Consider the following 25,825-nt stretch of genomic DNA (forward strand, 5'->3'; position numbering starts at 1 on the left):
GTGCACCTGGCCGAATGCTGGAGTTCTGTCCTTAAAAATAAATTGTCTGCATTACTGAGTACTATGTGACAACTTGAGAACTTGTCACTCTCCACATTGTCTGACATCTGCATTGCAATTTCCCAAGATGGTACAGGAAGATCTCTTACCTTATTTGTTCTGCAGTAATGATCACAAATGGGAAAATGGATTCCTACCACAACTATGGGTGGCTTTCTTAACCAGAGGATGTCTAATTAGGTTTCTGTGAGACAGAAAACCTAGTTTTATTCAGACCAGCTTGATCACCGATACATTTTTAATGTTAAGAAAATTAGTTTGAGAAAGAACTTCTAGGACATACTTTATAATAGTTACAGCAGAGACTTCATAATTAAAGCTAGAAGATCTTTCCCGTTTTAAACTTGATTTTGACCTTCCAAAAAGATAAAGAACCCAAAATGCTTGTCAGGAGTGAAGAAACCATACTTTCTGTGTATTTCCTGTTTCTGCATCAGACTACTCTAATGTAGTCCCTCTGTAGAGAATATATTTTGAATGTGTGACTGTGTAGACAGAATGAAAAAAGTGGCAGATCTTCTTTTGAGAAATGGTCTGGTTCACCTAGCTTTTTTAAGCAGTCTACAGTGTTATATGTATTTTTAAATGCCAGTTTGCTAATACAGTGGCGTGGTTTCAGCCCAACCGGTAACAAAGCACCACGCAGCCACTCGCTCACTCCTCCCCCCTCCCCGGCCACGGTGGGATGAGGAGAAAATATAAAGAAAGGCTCGTGGGTCGAGACAAGGACTGGGAGGGATCACTCCCCACTTATGGTCACGGGCAAAAGACAGGCTCAACTTGGGGAAGAAACAAAATCAATTTAATTTACTACAAATCAAAACAAAACAAGGATATTAGGAAGTAAAACCAAACCTTAGAACACCTTCCCCCCACCCCTCCCTCCTTCCCGGCTCAACTCCACTCCCTGTTCTCTCTAACCTCCTCCTCCCCCCCCCCCCCCCCCCCCCCCCCCCCGTGGCACAGGGGAACCGGGAACGGGGGTTGGGGTCAGCTCGCCACACATTGTTTCTGCCGCTCCTTCCTCCTCAGGGGGAGGACTCCTCACTCGTCCCCTGCTCCACCGTGGGGTCCCTCCCACAGGAGACAGTCCTTCACGAACTTCTCCAACGTGAGTCCTTTCCGCGGGCTGCAGTTCCTCACAAACTTCCCTGGCGTGGGCCCTTTCCGCGAACCGATCTTCAGTCACAAACTGCTCCAGCGCGGGCTTTCCCATGGAGTCATGGCCATCTTTGGGGGCCTCCGCTCCACCGTTCACCTCCATGGGCTGCAGGGGGACAGTCTGCCGTCTCACCACGGGCTGCAGGGGCATCCACCTCCTCAGGCACCCCTCCCCCTCCTTCTTCACTGACCTCGGTATCTGCATAGGTATTCCTCTCACATTCCAATCCCCCTACTCACTGCAGGTTCCCCTTCTTAAATATGTTATCCCAGAGGTGCTATCACCATCACTGATTGGGTCGGCCTGGGCCAGAGGTGGGTCCGACTTGGAGCCAGGGGAGCTTCTAGCAGCTTCTCACAGGAGCCACCCCTGCGGCCCCCTCCCCCGCTACCAAAACAAACGCGCCACACAAACCCATAACAGAAGACAAGACAGCTTTGTTCCATTTCCTCAATCGGCTTTCTTACACAGAGGCTAGCAAGAAATCATCTATATCCTTCTGAGACTTCCCTCCCTTCTCCTCTCTTCGCTTCTCCACATATAAATGGAAATATCTCATTTTTCCCCATATTTGCCTGGCTTCCCCACCATTGTACTCATTAGTTGCACATGAAAGGGATATCACTTCAAATAGTTGTTTGGTTGCTGAACTTATCAAACCAGAGCCAGCTTGAAGCACAGATTGCTTTAATAACTACCTACTTTGACAACAGTTGAAGAGCAGCATAATTCTTCCCTGTCTTCCACCATCTGAACTGGAGGTGCTGTCAGTCACCATAAAAGTAAGTGCCCTATAAACTCTGTAGTAAGGAAGGGGGTGAACAAGACCCTGTTATATGCAGGACAATACGTCAAAAGGAGTAAGGGGGAAGGGAGGGAAGTGGAGTGGAGAAGAGGTGCTGCAGATCAACCTACCTAGGAAGGGAGAAGTGAGATGCTCTTCCTTCAGTCACAGTCCCATTCCTCTGTCCCAAGCTTATTCCCCGAGTGAGCCATCTCATAAATTGAAAAACCAACCACACAAATACAATTAAGTGCGTATCAAGTAAAATGTGGTACTGCAGGTGACATAAAACTGGACATTAACTTTCATCTCTTCCCCTGCTTCCATTTATTCTGTAAGTATATGAATTTTGCAAACTTCTCAGAGATATGATTTCTACAAATGGGGCCGCAACATAAACTGACATTAGTATGTGATATGAATGTATCCAAAGGGCTTTAGGTATGATTTAGGTATGATGGTGACAACAACAAGCAGATGGACTCTTGTGACATGGAATTTCAGTGTTCTGTAGAATTTGTAGAGTCTTTCAGAGAATCAGAACTGTAGAAACAAATTTAAAAGCCCCCAATAAACACAAACAATGAAGCAACTTTACGTTTCACGCATGTTTTGAATTGGGAGGGCTATTGACTATAGTTGTAAGAACCTTATATACAGTGCATTTAAGATTTGAAATCAACTATACACACTATACATCTGTCATCTTATAAAAGGAAAGTCTACCTTTCACGTTTTACAGTTTAATAAGGGAACATGTTATTAAGCAAGCTAGAATGACTTTTCCAACTACAGCAATGCCAGTGTAAATCCATGGTAACTATGTTTTGATGGTAAAATGAAAGCACTGATGATAAAGTATCAATGGAAAAAATATTTATTTACCAAATATGGGCAAATAAAATTTAATTATTTAGAATCAATTGCTACATGAATCAGAAATTACATATATTTTATGGAGACGAAAAGCGCTGCTAACATCTTCAACTTGCACACTGCCAACTTTACAAGGTATGATCTTATATTTAGATGTAACACTGCCTCACTGGGCTTAATGGGTCAAAACTCTTCAAATATTGGATTCTGTAAAGTTAAAAGTAAGGTCACACACTTGATCTCCCCCCCCCCCCAAAAGTCCCTCTCTGCTTTCGCATAGGCTGAAATAGAAATATCGCATGTATTATGATATCAGTAATTGTACCAAGTTAAAGTTCTCTTACAAAATTGCACCAAATTGTGAGAATAATACTAATTAAAAGGTAGTTAGATTAAGAATGATGTAATAATCACCTGCTGAGCGCCTGCAATGGCTGTGCAAAATAGTATTAAAGCTGATGCAATTAGCTAGGTAAGACATTCCTCGTAGGTGGCAGGATCCACTGACAATGAGAAAAAAAAAAGCAGGGACAAGAAAAGAAGTCATTAAGTTTGTGCGATCTCCAAGTGCTGTAAAGACATCCAGAAAGGATGGATAAGTGAATTAAGGGAAGAAATGGTTTTCCCAGCTGTTCTGTGGTCCCATCCAATATTTTCAACGTTGTCGTGGTTTAACCCCAGCCAGCAACTAAGCACCACGCAGCCGCTTGCTGGCTTTCCCCCCACCCAGTGGGATGGGGGAGAGAATCGGAAAAAAGTAAAACTCGTGGGTTGAGATAAGAACAGTTTAATAGGACAGAAAAGGAAGAAAATAATAATGATAATAATAACAATAATAAAATGACAATAATAATAATAAAAGGATTGGAATACACAAAACAAGTGATGCACAGTGCAATTGCTCACCACTCACCGACTGATGCCCAGTTAGTTCCCGAGCGGTGATCCGCCCCCCCCCCCCCCAGCCAACTCCCCCCAGTTTATATAGTAGGCGTGACGTCACATGGTATGGAATATTCCTTGGGCCACTTTGGGTCAGCTGTCCTGGCTGTGTCCCCTCCTGACTTCTTGTGCCCCTCCAGCCTTCTTGCTGGCTGGGCACGAGAAGCTGAAAAATCCTTGACTTAGTATAAACACTACTTAGCAACAACTGAAAACATCAGTGTGTTATCAACATTCTTCTCATACTAAATCCAAAACATAACACTATACCAGCTACTAGAAAGAAAATTAACTCTATCCCAGCCAAAACCAGGACAAACATGCTTAATAGTAATAAAAATTTTGTTAGGGAAAAAAAAGCCCGAAAAAACTCCACCCCTTGAGGAGGGCCCCTTTACTGGAGGAAAGGCATGCAGCAGTTCTCTCTCGTTATTTCTTAAGCTCCACCCCCATGAACTAAGGCAATCCCCATTTTCAAAATCTTGGTCAGAATTTTAGAGCTGTCAATCCAGTGTCCTTATCTTTTGCTTATCCTAAATGTCCCTTATAATGCATGATGGTTTTGATCTAGAGCAAATCTGCATTTTCATTGGTGATGCACTGGAGGAGCAGAGGAATGTGCAGATTAGTGGAAGAGTAAGAAATCAAAAGTAGAAATTGTAAAGCATGCCTCCTAATATGTAATTGTGCTATCTGTGTGGAATAATTATTTGGTATTTCTTCTCCTTCCTCCACTATTGTGGAATGGTATCATAAAGTCTTAGAAATCAGCACAGGTCCAGCAGCGGTGGGATTCCAATTAGAACGTATAAATAAGTAAGCGACACAAGTTGCCGGGGTGAATGTGGGGTAGGTTGACCCTGGCCAGCAGCTGAGCACCCACACAGCCACTTGCTCACTTCCCTCACCCCCACAGCAGGATGGGGGAGAGAATAGGAAGAGCAAAAGCAAGAAAACTTGTGGGTTGAGATAAAGACAGTTGAATAAGTAAAGGAAAAAGAAAGAAAAAAAACCAAAACAAGCCATGCAAAAACAGTCACTCACCACCTCCCACAAGCAGACCAATGCCCAGACAGTCTCTGAACAACAGCCACCTAGGAAGACAAAAAAAAAAAAAAAAACCAAAAACCCACCCTCTTCAGTCTCTGCTGCATGTTGGTGGATGTTATGACAGCGATAACATCCTAACCTTTCAGAAAACTTTCTGTTAGCTGAACACCTTACTAATATAATCTGTAACAGTTCCTCTCTGCCATGCCTTCCTCCTCACACTTTTCCCCTGCTCCAGCATGGGTCCTCCACAGGCCGCAGTTTCTGCCAGAACTTGCTCCTGTGTGGGCCCCTCTCCACGGGCCGCAGTTCCTGTCACGAGAGCCTGCTCCAGCATGGCCTGTCCACAGGCTGCAGTTTCCTTCAGGGAATATCCACCTGCTCTGGCATGGGGTCTTCCACAGGCTGCAGGGAATACATGTTCCACCATGGTCTCTTCCACGGGCTGCAGGGGAATCTCTGCTCTGGTGCCTGGAACACCGCCTCCCTCTCCTCCTTCTCTGACCTTGGTGTTTGCAGGATTGTTTCTCACATTTTTTTCCCCATCACTCCTCACATTGCCATGCAGCATTTTGCCCTTTCTTCAATATGTTTTCACAGAGGCACCACCAGCTTTGCTGATTGGCTCGGCTTTGGCCAGCGGTTGGTCCGTTGCCAAGCCAGCTGGAATCATCTGTGTCTGGCACGGGGCAGCCCCTGGCCGCCTTCTCACAGAGGCCACCCCTGCATGACCCCCCCTCCCCCAACCTTGTCACATAAACCCAATACAGTGTGCTACAGCAAAATGAAGTCTGGATGAGGCTGATCAGTAATTTTAGGGCACTGCGAGGGCCAACAGCTCCCTGGGGGTCACAAAGGGGGAATCCCCAGGCCAGCGGGGCATGAGCCTTGCCAACCAGGGCTTGTCCTACTGCCTCCAGTGAGGGAGCAGGGCAGGCCGGAGGGAGGGCATCTTCTTAAGAAGTTCAACAATTAGGGTGATCAGGAAGTTGAGCTTCAGGGCCCTGCTATGCCACATACTTTCTGTGCAAGTAGCAGTCACAAATATGCTCTGTGCCTCACAGCACATCTGACAGAGAGCACCAGCTCATTCACAGCAAGGTCAAGAACATAAGATGTCCCTTTCTCTCATCCACATCATCCCTCACAGCCTACTCCAGAGCCGTTTTGTCTCAGAAATATATACACAACAGAAAGAGGGTATCCTTTTAATAATTTAAGGAGCAAGTGGTAACAAAATTGCCTTCCTACCACAGCTTCTGGGTTTGTACTGTTTTTGTGCCTAGGAGCAGATATCAAGCTCAAGTTTTGCAATATTGAGACTCAGCCAGTGTGGGCTTCACAGAGGCACTGAAGTTGCCAGCAGTTCTCACACTTGCCACCTGCAGAAGGAGGGACAACAGAACCCCCATATGATATATGAACCCCAGGCTGGTTCATTTTTCATCTCTGATGTAAGCAATGGCAGAGAGAGAGAGAGTTTGATTAGGGCATGCTAGAATAACAATAAAGTGGGAGAGGAGGTCCCAGCAGAGTCAGCTGCGTGTCAGGCTCCCAGTTCATGCTGCCCAGCCCTGCCACTGCACGATGAAGATCCCTCAGAGTCAGATCCCAGTCTTACAGGGAAATCATATGGGATGGGGAAGGGGTGATGTGGGGGGTGAGGAGAGAAAGAAAGCAGGGAGAGAGGGAAACAGCCCTTTTCCTTTATAACAGAGCAGGTTCAGTTCACAACTGACACTTGGCTCTTCGTTACAGTGAATTGTAGAGAGGCAGCCTTTTCACTAATTATTAATGATCTGCTAAAGCAGCCACTCTAAAGTCATGTTATTTCCAAACTGTACAACTAGGAAATATCTTAATGAAATGTGCTGTGGTCCAGATCCACAACTGGTATAAAGCAGACCATGAACATTCACACCGGTCCCCTCCTACAAAATCCTTAGCTCCTTACCCCAAGCTATAGTAGTCCGTACTTTCAGCACTGAACCCCTGTGGTGGGTTGACTCTGGCCAGCAGCCAAACACCCACCCTGCCTCTCGCTCACTCCCCTCTCCTGCGGGATGGGGAGAAAATAGAAAGAAGGCAAGACGACTCGTGGATCAAGATAATGACAGTTGAATAAGGAAAGCAAAAACTGTTCACACAAGCAAATCAAAAAGAGGAATTCATTCACTACTTCCCATCGGCAGGCAGATGTCCAGCCACTTCCTGGAAAGCAGGCCCTCATCACGCTTAAATGGTTGCTTGGGAAGACAAATGCCATAATCATGAATGCCTCCCCGTCCTCCTCTTTCCCCTGAGCTTTTATTGCTGAGTGCGACATCATATTGGTGAGTTGGGGTCCGCTGTCTTGGCCATGTCCCCTACCAACCTCTTGCCCACCCCCAGCCTACTTGCTGGGGGGGGGGGGGGGCAGAGGGGGAAGAGAGTGAAAGCCTTGACAGTGTGCAAACACTGTTCAGCAATAGCCAAAACAGTGGTGTGTTACCAACACTGCTTTAGCCACAAATGCAAAACACAGCACCATACGGGCTGCTATGAAGAAAGTTAACTCCATCCCAGCCAGACCTAGTACAACCCTTCAGTTCAATTCCTGATGAAACAGCTGGAAGAGATTAATTTTAATCCTAAACTGAAAGAGATATGGTACACATCATGTATACACTTTGAGGTTTCTTTGGCCAAAAGAAATGTGTAACCCACCAGTTAGCATGTTAGAGGGTTCCCTTCTGTGTCTTATCCAGAGAAGATGCTAGTTGTTAGAGCTACCAATTACAAAATGTTATTTCAAACCTTATCAGCAGTTTATGCAAGTAGCCCGGAAAGTCCCTGATGTCCTATGTGTCAGCCACATTACACATAAAAGGAAACAAAACAGAAAAAAAGAAAAAAATAATCAAAGACTTTTTGGATAGGTACTGTGTATATTTGACACTTCAAATAACTCGTATGTCTATGCAAAGTGTAATGACAGGTTAAACAAATGTCTAGGTTTTCTAAACCAAATTACCACTAAATGTCAGTTCTATATTTGACTAACAGAGGTGATCAACTTGCATCCAAATTGAACTTTTGAGTCTGTGAAAGTTTCAGTTTAAGATTTTAGTTTGGATTAATTACAAAAATGGAGGATTCAAGCTACTTCATATCTAGACACGTTGGTTGCTTTTGTATTTAATAAAAATAGCTTTCCCAGTTAGAAAACAGGTGCAGGGAGGGGGCAGGTTGCTTTCTTCAATACTATAGGAATAATTTTCTAGAGAAGCCCCTCAATAGGAACAGTGATGACAAGAAGTTTAACTGATTTCAAGAGGCAGCTACTACCTACATTTTATGAAACTGGGGCCATCTACAGCGGAGGGCTGGCTTCTATAATCTATAAAGTCATTTTTCCTAGGTTAAAAATATTTCACCCTCTAAAAAGGTAAATATAAAAACCTACAGAAACCACTGATTTCAGTGGGATTTGGATGAGTCACCAGAAGATATCTGACTGAATGCCACTATGTCGCTTACTTTTTCTCTCATCTAACTCCCTCCGTATTTTCAAGATCACCTTCCTTGATGTTTGAGTCATTTATCCACTGTACCATGAACATGTCTTTAATTAGAAAGAAAAGCCCACAATTTCTTTTATTCTTATTAAATGAAGTATAGAGGCTATTCTTCAACACAGATAATGAATTATCCCATTTTGGATACGCAACAGCTTTATCTGAGCTTTTTGCTTGCTTTCTTCTACTATACTATGACAGACACCATAGCATTTCTGTTACAGAAAGTTTTTTGTTTGTAAACTTCCATAACTTCACTTTGCTTTGTTCTATTCGCTCAGGAACAATGGAAGAGTAACTGAAGGTTTTCATCCTCTCTTTCCCACAAGGGAAAGTCTGGCCTCACCCTTGATCTCTGGATGACATCAGTTTAGGAGATTTTAGACTGACTACTGATGAGCAACTTGCCATGGGTGCCACCCAGAACATGAGAGTCCATTCTCAAGTGGGAAAGCAGGAAGAAAATCTGAAATTATTCCCTTTTTTTATTTCTAGCCGAATGCCCAGAGATGAGCACAGAAGGAAACAAGACAAGTGAAATCCTGGACTTCCTGAAGGAAGTGAGGATTTTGGCAGGTACAACACTGTGGAAAGGATTTCATACACCATAATTTGGAAATTCATATTTGAACACCCAGCCAAGCTACTGCTGCAAGGTCTTAACCATCTTTGCTCTTACCAAAAATCAAATTGCACCTTTTAAAAATAATTCAAAACGCTAAATACCACCCCCTTTTTAATGGATGTTGTTATGTGAGCTTTTAAAATGACTAGCCATTAGCTGTCGCTTCAGATATTTTATAGTGGGTTTTTTCCTCTCAGAAATCTAATTTTTCCCATCTGTTGAGCTTCCTGTCCTGCTATTGGTATAGGTTTGCTTAAGTATTTATCTTGCGGGAGCATAATAATGGACTCAACGACAGATCAATATGATCATAGTTGAAGACCCTTTACTAGAGCATCAGACATCATTTTTATACATTGGTTACATCCGTATGTGCGTTTAGCTATTTTACTATTGGTTACACACATTATTCACGCACTGTCCACGCGCCTAGTTACACTTAATGATTGGTTATATCAACACTGTACACGCGCATAAACATAAGGCATAATTGGTTATACTAACTAAAACATGCGAAACTTGTCTCAGTCTAATTGGTCAAGATAAACTGCCAAATTGAGGTTCTTTGTGCCAAGTTCCCTTTATCGTGGAATGCGCACCTGTGTTCTTCTAATTGGTATCTTTCTTTTTTTGTCTTCTTGTTTATTCTGTTCAAGGCCTTCTAAAGGCATCTGGAATGCTCTTGCGACCGTTAGCTAAATATGTGTCCACAATTCCCCCTTTTTTGTTTTCCGTCAATTAACACAGCCTTACTTGATCTATCAATTAATTTTTAAACACATTGCAACATACAAGGCACACAAATTAAAGTACAAAAAAACCACTACAAGATAAATCAAAACTATCTTAACTAATGATTTAAGAGCAGCTCTATTTTGTAAGGTTGTGTGTCTAATACTATCTACATCTAACAGTAAATCAGATAATACTACACCAGTCTGTATTCAGGGACCCCAGAATTTGTGATTCCTGGGGTGGCAATGAGGGTGAATGCCCGATCCGTGGAAACCAGGCATTCCCATCCATTGAGTCCATGACCTGCTGCACAGGGGTCTCCATCAATAAGTTCTTAAACTTCGTTGATGCCAGTGGAACCCCCTATTAAACCTGTGAGAAAGGGATTGCTTGGTGTTGCTGTACGGAGGCATAAGCAATCTTGTCCGGTCACGTCAGCCAGGGTCATCCAGATGTTTTCTTTGGCTTGCGGCGGTATCCATGACTACGTCCATCCGAGGACTGTGAGGAAGATGGACCATCCGTACATTCTTGTACCGTCTTGCTCCGCAAACTCAGCCCAGCAATCGGTAGGTGCCAGCTTTACGTGGGCGTCCCCACGGAGGCAATGATGGCCTTGCCATACACCAGCCCGATGCTCTTCGGAAAAATCCCGGTATTTATACATTTGCAGAGGAACGGATTTCAGCACACGTGGCCAGCGGGTGCCAAAATCCGCCTTGGTTGCAACATGGGGAGCCTATGACGCATGCGCTCGCTGGCCAGGCGCGCTGCACGAGTCATAGCCACCCTGTCTATTGGTTCATGGGTTTTGTGATGTGGTTGCAATGCACCGAGAATCTTGACCTGTCATGTTGGTCAAGGTGACCTACAAGATCTATGAACACAATTAAATAAACACAGTAAAAGCAACATTATACCTAATAAAATACACAGGAATAAAAGAAACCCCGATTTTTAACAAAGATACAAACCAACTCCTAAGTCCCCATCCCGCAGCTAAATGCTCTAAGCCGAAATGACAGCTTGCTTAATTGCGTTAAAGCTCTTGCAGCCCCTTCTTGCCTCTGCAGTTCTGTTATCTTGTTTATTAATTGCTCCACTGTCCAAGTTCCTCATGTCCGTTGTTTTTCTGGTGGTTCAAAGTCCTTTCATACTGCAGCTGTCACGTACTCCGGCCCACTCATGCTAACTGCGGCCTACTTATGCTAACTCTAAATAATCAGGCTCAAAGAAATGTCCCCCATTTTCCATGAAATCTCCCACAATTCCCCCTTTTTGTTTTTGTGCAAGCCAAGTTACATGAAATGCTTTTGCAATCATACGTTCAACTATTTTTATGATACATGGTACAATCATTACAACTGCTAATATTACAATTAAAATAACTAAGCCATGCATAAGCAAATCTTTCAACCATCCCGTAATTCCCAAACTTGCTAGCCATCCACTTAACCCTGTGTCAGTTATCGTGAGCCTTTTTACTGTGAATCATATTGATATCGGGTGTTAGTAACGTAAGTCGTCCGAGGCTACATGGCCTCCCGTTAAGTTTCGATGGAATTCCCCCCCACGCTCTATCCCCACAAATTAAAAACATCCCCGCAGGTAAAGCAGCTGGAATAGAAAAAAGAGCGTGATATTCTGGAATAGATATAGTTACACCAAGCTGTAGCATTTCTATATACAGGCAAAATAGCATTTACATTCTGACCCTTTCGAGTGGTGTTATAGGTGTAATTAAACATCACACAGGCATTCACGATGACTGATCCTAACAGCTCTAACTCTTGAGGTTCTTGCATTACTTGAGGCAGGTGTGCATACACACCATCCTAATTATCGACACAGGATTGTGGGTTAGTACAAAGGGAAAATTCAGGCATTGGATCTGGCCAGGTGTCTAGAGGTAACCCCACCAAAGAGGTAGAAAAAGGGTTTTCAGGGGTAGCGACAGAAAGACATATAGCTTCTTGATGCGTTATGTTCGCCAAAGTTACCCATACATTCTGTTTTGGTTGTTGGATCATCCATTCTTCACTTATGTGTGTCACCCATAACAGGCCAAATGCAGCGAGAAGGAGTCCTTAAAAGGTTCAGCATTTTTCCAAGGATGTAACGACTGTCCAGGGTTTTACCCGCTTTGCTGGTACCCATCTCGTTCCGTGATCTGTAAGAACACAAGCATAACCTCGTCCCCAGGTTATTAATTGAAATGGTCCTTCCCCCGCTTTTTGTTTGTAGCAGAGGTCGCACTGCTGCGGCAAACGCAGAAGCAAAAAGAGCAGCTTTCCCTTGTTCACCCGTACGGTCGCAAGCTTCTAACATCTCACTAACAGTAACACCTCGAGGTAACGTGCACAATACTCGCTTTGTTTTCGCATTTGCATTTTCAAACGCCAACTGATCAAGCAACTTAACCTTCATGTTACTATCAAGATCTGCGTGAGATTCCAATGCGGTATGCAGTCTGTCTATAAACTGAGCAAACGGTTCAGATTCTCCCTGCCGAATATTAACATAGGAAGGAGAAACCTTTCCTTGCTCAGGTATGCTTTGGAGAGCTTTAAATGCCAATTCCTGTGATTGCATTAAAACTTGAGTATCAAATTGAGCTTGCCAAGCGGCGTTTGAAAATGGTCCAGAACCCATCAGCGTTTGAGCAGCACATTGAAATAAGGGATCATTTTGTTGACGTCCCCTATTTCCTGCCTCTGCATCATCGCAGAGTTCCTGCCACCTATGGAAAAAATATAACTGTTGTGACGGCGACAACAAGGTTTTAGCAAGCATTCGCGAGTCATGTGGAGTTAAGGTTGACCCAGGAAAATATATGGGACAAAACTGCCTGCGTAAAAGGAGATTTTAAACCATACTGAGCAATTGCAACCTTTGTTTCTTTTATGATTTTCCAATCAAATGGAACCCATTGATTAGGTCCACCCCCAGCCCCAGCAATAACCGGAAACGCTGTGGGAGCTGCTGTGATTTCTCCCTCAATTAAGGCATCGCGAATAATTCCCCGCCATTTATTCCGGGGGTCCGTTGTTTCTGGAAAGGTGGGGATCGGTTCCCTGGGAGGTGGAGAAGGCAGAGGTATAGGTGCAGGACAAGGAGGGGGCAGAGGTAAAAAACGGTTTGAAGGAGGAGGAGGAGGAAAGGGGGGGGGGGGGGGGAAGGGGTGCATCAAAGGATACGGCTGGCGGTTTTTCTCACTTCACAGCAGCCTCCAACTGTGCCAGCTTTTCTATTACTGACTGCAACTGCTGCGAAGTGAGCTCCGGCCCCTCTTCATGCTCTTGAGGCGACCCGGGCGTAGACGGAGGCAACGGAGGGTATATGCTAGGTATAATTTGTTCATGTTGAGCGGCGATATCTGGGGGCTGTTTTCTCATAGGCGGATTTTTACTCGCTTCCTGATTCTGTAGGGTTCCCTTTAAGCGTACGGTTAGGGAGGCTTGGGAACTGTCAGATGGCTGATTAATATCGGCAGTCCCAGGGAGTGGAGCAGAACTCAAGGGCACAGGAGCAGGCGGACAAGCTCCAGGGAAGCCAAAAGTCTCTCTCGCTGCATTATGTTTTTCTCCCCGCGTTTCCCCTTCGCTTGCGGTGGGAGAGAGAGCAGCAAAAGCAGACGCAGCCGCTTTACAATCTGCTTTCATTTCTTGCAGAGTTGTCTTAATTACTTTCCATAAAGTTGCAAGACCTTTAACTTCTTTAGACCCGTCACTAATTTCATCCCATAGGGAGGTTCCGATAGCTTCCCAGGTACTAAGCTCAAAAGCTGTACCCACACTAATTAAAAGGTTTCTGTCCTTGCTCCATTGTAAAAGCCGCTTTAAACAAGCTTCATCATATTTTATGCCTCTCTTTGAGAGTATATGTTGGAGGAGCTTAACTGACGTGCGGAAAACAGACTCCACAATCAGTGAGATTGTAAAGTAGGTATGTTCATTCAGCGCTGGGCCGCACGGGGGGTAGTCCCACCAAAGTCGTGCGCGCCCGACTCAGCAGTTTGTCTCAAGTTTATACAGTCAGGTGTTACATATTCACAATACGCCTATACATATGCATGACCTATCCCCGCTTCATATTAAAATTAGCTCCGAGAGGTCATTTCCATAGTCTCCTCTCAACTGCGCTTGCGCAGTGCCTCTTTATGGTGGTCGTCTGGTGGTCGCAGAGATGAAGATAGATGACTCCTCTTCGTCACCGCTAGTAACCTTTTTTCTTGCGCAGGCTCAGTGATTTCTTGGTATTCACCCAAGCCGCAAGACCAGTCTTAGCTGGCTCTTGGGGCCTGCTCCTGCTTCTTATCAGGAGCTGTCTTTACCTCATTGGCTGGTCCTTGGGACTAGCTCTTCTTATCAAAGACTGTCTTTGCCTCAGCTAATTTCAACAATGTAAGCGCTAAACATCATCCTTCATCCCCCCTTATTATGTCTACTGAGATTCTTTTGACTCCCCTTGTCTCAGTCCCCCCTTTTCTAGAAAATAGTAAATTCTTTTACTATATCTAATCCTAGTACTTCTAATACATTGTTTCCCTATGTAGCATCCTCTCAAAGTATTTGTTGGTCTCAAGTTTTTGTTGTAATTGATTCTTTTTCCATTCACTGTAAGAGTCTCCCCAAATATTATCAGTAATATTTAAGCAACGGCCAGTAATTAAGACCTCTTTAGGGTCAGGTACCTCCAGATCAAAGCTGGGTCCCCGCTGGGTATTTCCCTTTCCATAAAGGCATAATCCATTCCTGTCTGGCCTGTCTTTAATAAGAGATGTCCAATTTGTGGTTGGGACTCCTAAAAAGGGGAGTTCCATGTTCCCCTGTGGAAGGGGATTACATACCCAACAGTCTGATAAATTTAGTACTTTCGAGATACTCTCTGTCATATTTAAATAACTATTTCGATCCCAAGCCTGCCCCTTAGGCAAGGTCCAACTCAGGAGCATGACAATCAATGTCTTACAAATTTGAGCTTCAAAGGTCCCTTTTCTTGTGAAGTCCATTGTCCTTTGGGTGCCTTCTTCACCCTAGTGTGATGGATCCAAGCGTTCTGTTCCTTGATCCTAATTGCGGTGAAGGAGGTAAGTAATACTTGAAATGGTCCTTCCCACTGCGGCTCCAGAGTTTATTCTTGTTTATTCTGTTCAAGGCCTTCTAAAGGCGTCTGGAATGCTCTTGCGACCGGTAGCTAAATATGTGTCCACGTTATCTTGTTCTTGCAATTAGTGGGTTTAGAAAAAAAAAAAAAAAAAATCTGTTTTCCAGTAATAATAATTCCAATAATTGTCAAATGAGATCTGCAGTAATTCTCTCTCTCTCACTTTATACAAACACATACACGCACGTGCACACGTATATATGTAAAAACAGCCTCTTTGGCAAAGCAGCAGCAGGACCTATGGCAATCAGTAAGAGTAGTTCCACCCAGTGTCTAATGAAAAGGTAGAGAAAAACCACAACCCAAACCAAAACAGATGTTTGTCTTAATGTCTTCGCAGTTCTGAGCTGTCCATGCTGATTTCTTTGTGATATGGAGGAATATAACAATTCGATTCACATCAATAATTTCTTTTATTTCTGAAATTTAATACACTCATTTTTAAAAGTAAACTTTAAAAATATTTAAAAAGGAGAGATGTTAAATTAAATTGCATCTTTCTATTCCAGTTCATTTATCACTGTCATAGAGAGGAAGGTTTACCTCTCTCACTATGAAGAAGCAAACTGTTACCAATTCCTATTTTAGACCTTGAAACTGTGAGAAGATATCCGAATTGTACAATGGAACTTAAATAAAACCTCTGATTAGTTTTAGAACATGCTGTATAATTAGTCTGACTTCTTGTGGTAAACATGGGAATATTCATTTGTTTATTGGCATAATGAAACTATCAAGCAAGTAGATGAAATATCCAAAAGACAGTAACAGCAGTGTCCTTGCCGAGTTCTACAAATAAATAGGCTATCAGCAGTAGATATATTAAAATTGGGATTGGTGACTGATATAGATATATATGAAACAAATGCAATCATTTCCCCATATAGAACACAGCAATCACATATTTTAGTTTACCAAGATTTTTAAAAGATCGATAATCTTGCACGATCAGAGTAGATGAAATTGTTGACTTCTAAATAAAAACATGCAGATTTACAAATCTCTTAAGAATCTTTCAGGGTAAACTAGATCCTGAGAACTTTATCTTCTGTTAAAGAGGACACTTAAAAGTATCTTTAAGCAAATATTAAAGACATGGCATGAACAGAGAAGGAAGGATGAAAGCTAAGCATATCTAAATCTTTAATTACTTCACAAAACATATATTCTGACAGTACATTTGTGCAGGACTTTTATCTACACAGTGAAAAGAACATAGGTTCCCTAAGATTTTCATTTTATAAGATCCGTGCGATTCAGATGTGTTTGAAAACGCAGGCAAAATAGGACCACTGAGAAACAATTATGACACCATGTTTTTTCAAACAAACATTGGAAGAACTGAAGCTCTGTTAAACAGCGTGTTCATTCTTAAAACTAAAAGCTTCCCTTTTTGGTCTTGGGTGCTCAAGAGAACTGACTGTAATAGAGAGTGTTAGAGCAAAATATATCATGCTGGACACAACAGCCTGAGACAGGCGAGGCTGCTGCTGCTCCATGTCCCTAGGTCCAAACAGTAGCAAGGCTGAAGATGCATTCCCAGCAGGGACATGCACAGAGCACACATATACACGTATATACATGGCTGGCCACACAGATCACTGACAGACACTCAAGAGCACTCACGTGAACAGAGACAGCACCAACAGCCTCATTCTACTCATAGCTGGCCCCTGGATCCGTCTCCCCAGCTGCTGGCACCTGGATATATGAGCCCCTGAGGCCGCAGCCCCGCTTCAGTTGCTGGTACAGACCATTGCACGCGCTCGCACACACACACAGAGCTGGCCGGGACTTCCCAGGTCCCAACAGCTGACCCCTCCCATGCTCTCACCCTTAGAGATACACAGGCACTCTCACACCCAGACCTGGACCTCAGACAGTGTCGTGGTTTAACCCCAGCCAGCAACTAAGCACCACGCAGCCGCTCACTCACTTCCTCCCCCACCCAGCGGGATGGGGGAGAGAATCGGAAAAAAAAAGTGAAAACTCATGGGTTGAGATAAGAACGGTTTAATAGAGCAGAAAAGAAGAAACTAATGATGATAATGATAACACTAATAAAATGACAATAGTAATAATAAAAGGATTGGAATATACAAAACAAGTGATGCACAATGCAATTGCTCACCGCCCACCAATCGACGCCCAGTTAGTCCCTGAGCGGCGATCCCCCCACCCCCACTCCCCCCAGTTTATATGCTAGACGTGACGTCACATGGTATGGAATACCCCGTTGGCCGCTTTGGGTCAGCTGCCCTGGCTGTGTCCCCTCCCAACTTATAGAATCATAGAATCGTTTAGGTTGGAAAAGACCTCTAAGATCATCGAGTCCAACCGTCAAACCAACACCACCATGCCCACTAAACCATGTCCTGAAGTGCCACTTCTACGCGGTTTTTTGAACACCTCCAGGGATAGTGACTCCACCACTTCCCTGGGCAGCCTGTTCCAATGCCTGACAACCCTTTCAGTAAAGACATTTTTTCTAATATCCAACCTAAACCTCCCCTGGCGCAACTTGAGGCCATTTCCTCTCGTCCTATCACTAGTTACTTGATAGAAGAGACCAGCACCCACCTCACTACAACCTCCTTTCAGGTAGTTGTAGAGAGCGATAAGGTCTCCCCTCAGCCTCCTCTTCTCCAGACTAAACAACCCCAGTTCCCTCAGCCGCTCCTCATAAGACTTGTGCTCCAGGCCCCTCACCAACTTGGTTGCCCTTCTCTGGACACGCTCCAGCCCTTCTCTGGACACGCTCCAGCACCTCAATGTCTTTCCTGTAGTGAGGGGCCCAAAACCGAACACAGTACTCAAGGTGCGGCCTCACCAGTGCCGAGTACAGGGGAACAACCACCTCCCTGTTCCTGCTGGCCACACTATTTCTGATGCAGGCCAAGATGCCATTGGCTGCCTTGGCCACCTGGGCACACTGCTCGCTCATATTCAGCCGGCTGTCAACCAGCACCCCCAGGTCTTTCTCTGCCGGGCAGCTTTCCAGCCACTCTTCCCCAAGCCTGTAGCGCTGCATGGGGTTGTTGTGACCCGAGTGCAGGACCCGGCCCTTGGCCTTGTTGAACCTCATACGATCGGCCTCGGCCCATCGATCCAGCCTGTCCAGATCCCTCTGTAGAGCCTTCCTACCTTCGAGCAGATCAACCCTCCCTCCCAACTTGGTGTCGTCTGCAAACTTACTGAGGGTGCACTCGATCCCCTCGTCCAGATAATTGATAAAGATATTATAGAGAACTGGCCCCAAAACTGAGCCCTGGGGAACACCACTTGCGACTGGCCGCCAACTGGATTTAACTCCTTTCAACACAACTCTCTGGGCTCAGCCATCCAGCCAGTTTTTTACCCAGCAAAGAGTACACCTGTCTAAGCCATGAGCCGCCAGCTTCTCAAGGAGTATGCTGTGAGAGACAGTGTCAAAGGCCTTGCTGAACTCGAGGTAGACAACATCCACAGCCTTCCCCTCATCCACTGGGCGGGTCACCTGGTCATAGAAGGAGATCAGGTTGGTCAAGCAGGACCTGCCTTTCATGAACCCATGCTGACTGGGCCTGATCCCCGGTTGTCCTGCACATGCCGCGTGAGCGCACTCAAGATGAACCGCTCCATAATCTTCCCCGGTACCGAGGTCAGGCTGACAGGCCTGTAGTTCCCCGGATCCTCCCTCTGACCCTTCTTGTAAATGGGCATCACATTGGCAAGCCTCCAGTCGTCCGGGACCTCCCCTGTTGACCAGGACTGCTGATAAATGATGGAGAGTGGCTTGGCAAGCTCCTCTGCCAGCTCCCTCAGTACTCTCGGATGGATCCCATCGGGTCCCATAGACTTGTGAGTGTCCAGGTGGCATAGCAGGTCATTAACTGCTTCCTCCTGGATTATGGGGGGTATATTCTGCTCTCCGTCCCTGCCTTCCAGCTCAGGGGGCTGATTACCCTGAGGATAACTGGTCTCACTATTAAAGACTGAGGCAAAGAAGGCATTAAGTACCTCAGCCTTTTCCTCATCTCTGGTGGCAATGTTCCCCTCTGCATCCAATAAAGGATGGATATTCTCTCCTTGGCTCTCTTTTTGTTGTTAACGTATTCGTAAAAACATTTTTTGTTGTCTCTTATGACAGTGGCCAGATTGAGTTCTAGCTGAGCTTTTGCCTTCCTAATTTTCTCTCTGTATGACCTAACAAGATCCCTGTACTCTTCCTGAGTTGCCTGCCCTTTCTTCCAAAGATGGTAAACTCTCCTTTTTTTCCGGAGTCCCAGCAAAAGCTCCCTCTTCAGCCAGGCCGGTCGTCTTCCCCGACGGTTCGTCTTGCGGCACATGGGAATAGCCTGCTCCTGAGCCTTTAAGACTTCCTTCTCGAAGAATGCCCAGCCTTCCTGGACCCCTTTGCCCTTCAGGACTGTCTCCCAAGGGACTCTCTCGACCAGTGTCCGGAACAGGCCAAAGTTTGCCCTCCGGAAGTCCATAGTGGTGGTTTTGTTGACCCCCTTCCTTACCTCACCAAGAATCGAGAATTCTATCATTTCATGGTCGCTAAGCCCGAGACGGCCTCCGACCACCACATCTCCCACCAGTCCTTCCCTGTTTGTAAACAGTAGGTCTAGCGAGGCTCCTCCCCTGGTAGGCTCACCTACCAGCTGTGTCAGGAAGTTACCTTCCACACACTCCAGGAACCTCCTAGACTGCTTGCTCTCTGCCGTGTTGTATTTCCAGCAGACGTCCGGAAAGTTGAAGTCCCCCACGAGAACAAGGGCACGTGATTGTGAGACTACTGCCAGCTGCTTGCAGAACGTTTCATCTGCCTCTTCAGCCTGGTTGGGTGGTCTATAACAGACTCCCAGCACAATATCCCCTTCCCCCTTCAAACGTAGTTTAAAGCCCTCTCTATGAGCCCCACCAACTCATGAGCGAGAATCCTTTTCCCCCTTTGAGATAGCTGGACTCCATCTGTCGCCAGCAGGCCCGGTGCCGTGTAAACCTCCCCATGATCAAAAAAACCAAAATTCCACCGATGGCACCAGCCTCTGAGCCACATGTTAATCAGGTGTGTTTTCCCATTCCTTTCAGTATATTTCCCTGCCACTGAAGGGACTGAAGAAAACACTACCTGTGCTCCCGATCCTTCCACTAATCGCCCCAGTGCCCTGAAGGCCTAGACTTCAGCAAGGCCTTTGACACTGTCTCTCATGGCATACTCCTTGAGAAGCTGGCGTCTCGAGGCCTGGATAGGTGCACTATTCACTGGGTGAAAAACTGGCTGGATGGCCGAGCCCAGAGGGTAGTGGTGAATGGGGTGAAATCCAGTTGGCAGCGGGTCACAAGTGGTGTTCCCCAGGGCTCGGTGTTGGGCCCTGTCCTGTTTAATATCTTCATTGATGATTTGGATGAGGGGATTGAGTGCACCCTCAGCAAGTTTGCAGACGACACCAAGTTGGGAGGCAGGGTCGATCTGCTTGAGGGTAGGGAGGCTCTACAAAGAGATCTGGACAGGCTGGATCAATGGGCTGAGGCCAAACGTATGAAGTTTAACAAGGCCAAGTGCCGGGTCCTGCACTTCGGTCACGGCAACCCCATGCAGCGCTACAGGCTTGGGGAAGAGTGGCTGGAAAGCTGCCCGGCAGAGAAAGACCTGGGGGTGCTGGTTGACAGCCGGCTGAATATGAGCAAGCAGTGTGCCCAGGTGGCCAAGAAGGCCAATCGCATCCTAGCCTGTATCAGGAACAGTGTGGCCAGCAGGAACAGGAAGGTGGTTGTTCCCCTGTACTCGGCACTGGTGAGGCCGCACCTTGAGTACTGTGTTCAGTTTTGGGCCCCTCGCTACAGGAAAGACATAGAGCTGCTAGAGCGTGTCCAGAGGAGAGCAACCAAGTTGGTGAGGGGCCTTGAGCACAAGTCTTATGAGGAGCGGCTGAGGGATCTGGGATTGTTCAGTCTAGAAAAGAGGAGGCTGAGGGGAGACCTTATCGCTCTCTACAACTACCTGAAAGGGGGTTGTAGTGAGGTGGGTGTTGGTCTCTTCTGTCAGGTGTCTGGAGACAGGACAAGAGGAAATGGCCTCAAGTTGAGGCAACGGAGATTTAGGTTAGATATTAGGAAAAATTTTTTTACTGAGAGGGTTGTCAAACATTGGAATGGGCTGCCCAGGGAAGTGGTTGATTCACCATCCCTGGAGGTATTCAAAAAGCGAGTGGACAGGGTACTCCAGGGCATGGTTTAGGGGGCATGGTTAATGGTTGGACTCGATGATCTCGAAGGTCTTTTCCAACCGAAATGATTCTATGATTCTATTTTAATTCCTTTTCCCGCGGTTGCCCCTGGCAACGCCCAGGCTGCGTCAGCCTCGCTCATGAGAGCTGCCGGCTCTGGATGGGTCTCTCTGCTCTTCCTCGGGGTTCCCGGGCTCTGGGAACCTCCTTGTCCACCTCAATCTAGCGCTCGGCTGCCGAACTTACCGTTGTCGCTGCTGGTCTCGTTGCCGACTGACAACAGCCTTCTTGCTGGCTGGGCATGAGAAGCTGAAAAATCCTTGACTTTAGTCTAAACACTACTTAGCAACAACTGAAAACATCAGTGTTATCAACATTTTTCTCATACCGAACTCAAAAACATAGCACTATACCAGCTACTAGGAAGACAATTAACTCTATCCCAGCTGAAACCAGGACAGAGAGTCACTCACCCCCTTGCTCCCAGTCCACTTCACCTACTCCCCAGCTAGTCCGGCTTGATCTTCACTTGTGATCACACTCACTCACATACCTGCACTTGTTCCAGTCGCTGGCACCACAGGTGCACAGGCCCTCCGACTCATGGTCTGACTCCAGTTGCTGCGCTCACACCCCCATACACACACATACACACAGAATAGAGAGCCCTCAGCCAGGAAAGAGTTAGAAAGGAATTTAATAAGAAGATAGGACAGACTGCGCTGATCAGGCACAGGGCATAGCCAGACAAGCGTACTGACCAGCAAACTATTAACATACAACTGGCCCTTTTTATCCCCTTACCCCTCTATTTGTCCACACTATGGCTTTAACGCCTCTGACATGGAAACACCATTGCAGTTCCAGCCGGGCTTCTGCTCCGAGCAGCAGCACGGCCAGGACTAGCAGAATCTTCTCCAGCAGGCACAGCAGCAGCAGCAGCAGCAGAGCCCATGCCTCCAGTGCAACAATGAAACTTCCAGTGACTAGTTTCTTCCTTTTTTAGTTCAGAAAAAGAGTGGCCAAAAGAAATCCTCCCCTTTGTTATAGGTCTGAAAAATATCAGAAATTACTATATGTAACCAAATGCCAAAGGATGGCCCCCGAGCGGTTAGCTCTCGCTGCCACCCCAGGCCCTGCAGGCCCTTGGAAGGCAGTGGGCCCTGGGCTCTCCCAAGTTTCAGGAGAGGAGAGATCTCCTGTGACCTCTCTGATGGCCTGTGGGCACGGCCTGAGGCCGCAGCCTGGCCCAGCTCTTCTCCGTGCTGGGCGTCGGCCACGCCAGGCCCCGAGAGCTGCCTCCTCTCCGGGGCCGCGGCGAGGGCCTCGGAGCGAGGGCGCTGCTGTTTTGCACGTCTCCGGGAAGCGGCGTGGCGTGGCTGAACAGCTCCGGAGCGCAGCACAGTGCCCATGTTCTGGAGACGGCGCAGATGTGTACGGCGGCGGCGAGGCCGGGAAGCCCCGCTGCGGCGGCCCTTTCCTCACAGAGGGCGATCCCGGAAGCAAGCTCAGCGAGCACTCTCCCCGCCCTCTTCGGGACCCCCCGGGTTTCTGTGGCGTGGGGCACCCCGGCGGCGGGGCGGGGGTAACCCTTACCTGCGGGAGTGGTGGGAGACGGGATCCCCGCGCGCGGGGGGGGGGGGGGGGGAGGGGCAGGGCGGATGGGGGATCTCACGCCGCAGCCGGTCTCCCCCGACGAGATGCTCCTTTTTTTGGTCCACCCGACCAATCGGACGCAGCGGCTGGATTCTACGGAAGCCGGGATGGGCCCTTCGTGGCGGCAGCAGGACTGTCCCCTGCCGACCATAACGCATTGCGCAGGGTGCACCACCACCACCGAGTCCTCCTGCGGCTTTAACGCCTCTGACATGGAGACACCATTGCAGTTCCAGCTGGGCTTCTGCTCCGAGCAGCGGCAGCAGCACGGCCAGGACAAGCAGAGTCTTCTCCAGCAGCCACAGCAGCAGAGGCCATGCCCCCAGTGCAACAACTGCACCTACTATGGGGCCGCTGCGGCAGCAGCGGGGGATAACCTGCCCTCGCTGCTCCGCACTTCTTCGCCCCTCTCGGGCGCCTTCAGGACTCATTCCTCGCCGCTCTCCGCCTCCTCCCGGCAGGGCAGCCAGTTGAACGTCAGCGAGCTCACCCCCTCCAGCCATGCCGGCTCGTCCAGGCAGCCCCACCAGTACCACCAGTGCCATAGCCTGCAGCAGCAGCAAGCAGCCAGTCCCAGCAGCAGTGTCAGCAGCGGCAGCACCCACCATCACCACTACCAGCAGCGTCGGGAGAGCAATCCCTTCGCCGAAATAGCCATGAGCAGCTGCAGGTACAACGGCGGCATCATGCGGCCGCTCAGCAACCTGAGCTCATCCCGCAGGAACCTGCACGAGCTTGACTCCGAGTCTCAGCCGCTCCATCCGCCGCTCGCCAGCCCCATAGCCGCTGCCCCGGAGATCGTGGTCTCCAAGCCCGAGCACAACAACTCCAACAACCTGGCGCTCTACAGCTCCGGCGGCGCGAACAACGGCGGGGGCAAGTCCAGCAAGAAGAACCAGAACATCGGCTACAAGCTGGGGCACCGCCGGGCGCTCTTCGAGAAGCGCAAGCGCCTCAGCGACTACGCGCTCATCTTCGGCATGTTCGGCATCGTAGTCATGGTGATCGAGACAGAGCTGTCCTGGGGCGCCTACACGAAGGTACCTGCCACGCCGTCGGACCGCCTTCCTCTCGCTCTCGGCGCCGTCGACGCAGCCCAACCCACGCCTCCCCCCCGCGTCCCGTCCCGTGCCCCTGCCGCGGGCTCCGTGCCCGCCCCGGCCCGCGGGCGAGGCCGGCTCGCAGGAAGGCGGCTCCGCAGCCAGCTGCACTCTCCTGTCAGCCGTTCAAATCCGTGCGGTCTAGCCGCCCCGCGCCGCCGTCCTCGCGGAAAGGCGGCTGCCGCCCGGCCCCGGCGTCACTTTGTTTCTCTTGGAGCCCAGCGCCGCGGGACTGTTCGGCCCTCCCCCGGCCCCGCCGTGAGGCACCCCCCGGCCCCGACACCGTAAGGCGAGGCGACCCTCCCTCCCCTCCCAGTCCGGGCTCCGCTGCTCACAGTGGGGCCGGGGAGCCCGGCGGGGCGGGAACGGTCCCGTGCGTGTGGGTCTCTGACGGACAGTGGTGTCTTTCTGTTGCAGGAGTCTCTGTATTCCCTCGCTCTAAAATGCCTTATTAGCCTCTCCACGATTATCCTGCTTGGGCTCATTATTGTATACCATGCAAGGGAAATTCAGGTAATGTTTCACTTTATGAATTGCTGAGCGTTTACATATCTGTGGTTGCAGAGTCAGTTTTTCTGAAGGCTTTATTGTGGCAAGTACTTTGCACTTCCCGGTGATTCAGAAAACAAAATTAATCACTTAGTGCTTCCTGAACTGTTACCTGCAATTATGCTAGTAGGATCACTTAGTTCTGAGGTTGTAGCACACTTTCTCTATGACATACCTGCTGTTTTCTGTAGCAGATGTAGGGCAACAGTCTTTTATTTCCCAGTGACTAAATGTCATGCTGTGCATTTTCTCTGGATAGCAGGGCTAATTATTAGGAAAGAGGCATCAGTAACTTCTAGGTATGTATTCTTCACTGTGCTGTTTCAGATACTAGCATAGACTAGAAGAATATTTAAAAAGAGGGGGAAACCTTATGTTGGATTTGGTTTATTTAATGCCATAGAAATTACAGCCACTAGGAAATGTGACAGAGGAAAGCTGTCAAGACAGGTAAGGCTAAAGGTAGGGGGAATTTAATGAACAAAGCTATAGAGTAAGTCTAAAAATACTGTCACATGTCCTGTCCCAGGTACTTAGTTCTAATTTCAGTTGTCTTTTTTTTTTTTTGATCAAGAAATTACAATTTGACATTTCAGTTAAATTGAAACATATAAGAGAGAGTTTTCAAAGTTTTGAAGTGAAAAATACCTTATTTGTAGATACATTGGTGGTCTTGCTATGTCTAATTAGAGATACCTTGGGCTACAGGCAGAAATGACAGTTTTCAAGGGCAAGAACGTCTTTTTCAGCAGTACCAATTAACAAAAAAGAGAAATTAAGAATTGTATAGTACCCTTCAAAGGCTCATAAAAATTCATATAAGTAAATATCTCCCCATTGTTTAAAAATCTGAGGAAGCTCAAGAGTGATTGTTCCATCAAGAGTCCAAACTAAATTAAAGTAGGAGATTGCCTCATGAAATATCTTTTTAATAATGCTTTTCTCGGGAGTTTCTTCTACTCTATAGCACTGGGGAAGAAATCTGGATATCTAGGAACATCCTTTTTTTTTTTTTTTCCCTTGGAGTCTTTGGATGTCACTTCTTGACACTATCACCTGCATAGAAGGTTATTGGGAAGAAAGAATGGCAGTTTTAGGAGCATCTCACCCTCTTTGGGTCCCTGAAGCACATACATACAGGGAGAACTACATGAAAAGAAATTCCATATGTCCCAGCAATTGCTGAGTGTTGTAATGGTTCCTTGGCACCACAGGCTGTCAGGGATTAAGCCATTTCACAGTTGTTTGAGACAAATGATAGAGCCGAAAGTCTGGCCTGTAGCATTTAAAAATATTGAGCAATGCCTCAGAATATCTTTGGCGAGAGAAAGCAAAAAAGAATACTGTC

The 25,825-nt window shown here is 47.1% G+C and overlaps 1 protein-coding gene and 1 long non-coding RNA gene across 4 annotated transcripts in view; one reads left to right on the forward strand and one right to left on the reverse strand.

The window, feature by feature from the left end:
• Window positions 1-21,851: 21,851 nt before the first annotated feature.
• Window positions 21,852-22,896, reverse strand: LOC128136089 (uncharacterized). The gene is made up of 2 exons (XR_008233252.1): window positions 22,769-22,896; window positions 21,852-22,224 (listed from the first exon to the last, which is right to left on the reverse strand). It is a non-coding gene; the product is annotated as an uncharacterized LOC128136089 (long non-coding RNA).
• LOC128136077 (small conductance calcium-activated potassium channel protein 2-like) overlaps window positions 22,795-25,825 on the forward strand; it is a 367,528-nt gene continuing 364,497 nt past the window's right edge. For 2 of the 3 annotated variants that reach the window (XR_008233248.1, XM_052775178.1), the window contains exons 1-2: window positions 22,795-23,868; window positions 24,346-24,441. Coding sequence is in view for 2 of the 3 variants with exons in the window: in XM_052775178.1 (XP_052631138.1) it covers window positions 22,834-23,868; window positions 24,346-24,441 (1,131 nt within the window). In the remaining variant the exon portion in view is untranslated. The remainder of the gene's footprint in view (window positions 23,869-24,345; window positions 24,442-25,825) is intronic. The other variant, XM_052775179.1, reaches the window with a different exon arrangement.

This window comes from Harpia harpyja, chromosome W (assembly GCF_026419915.1).
Source record: "Harpia harpyja isolate bHarHar1 chromosome W, bHarHar1 primary haplotype, whole genome shotgun sequence".
In the NCBI taxonomy this organism is placed as follows: domain Eukaryota; kingdom Metazoa; phylum Chordata; class Aves; order Accipitriformes; family Accipitridae; genus Harpia; species Harpia harpyja.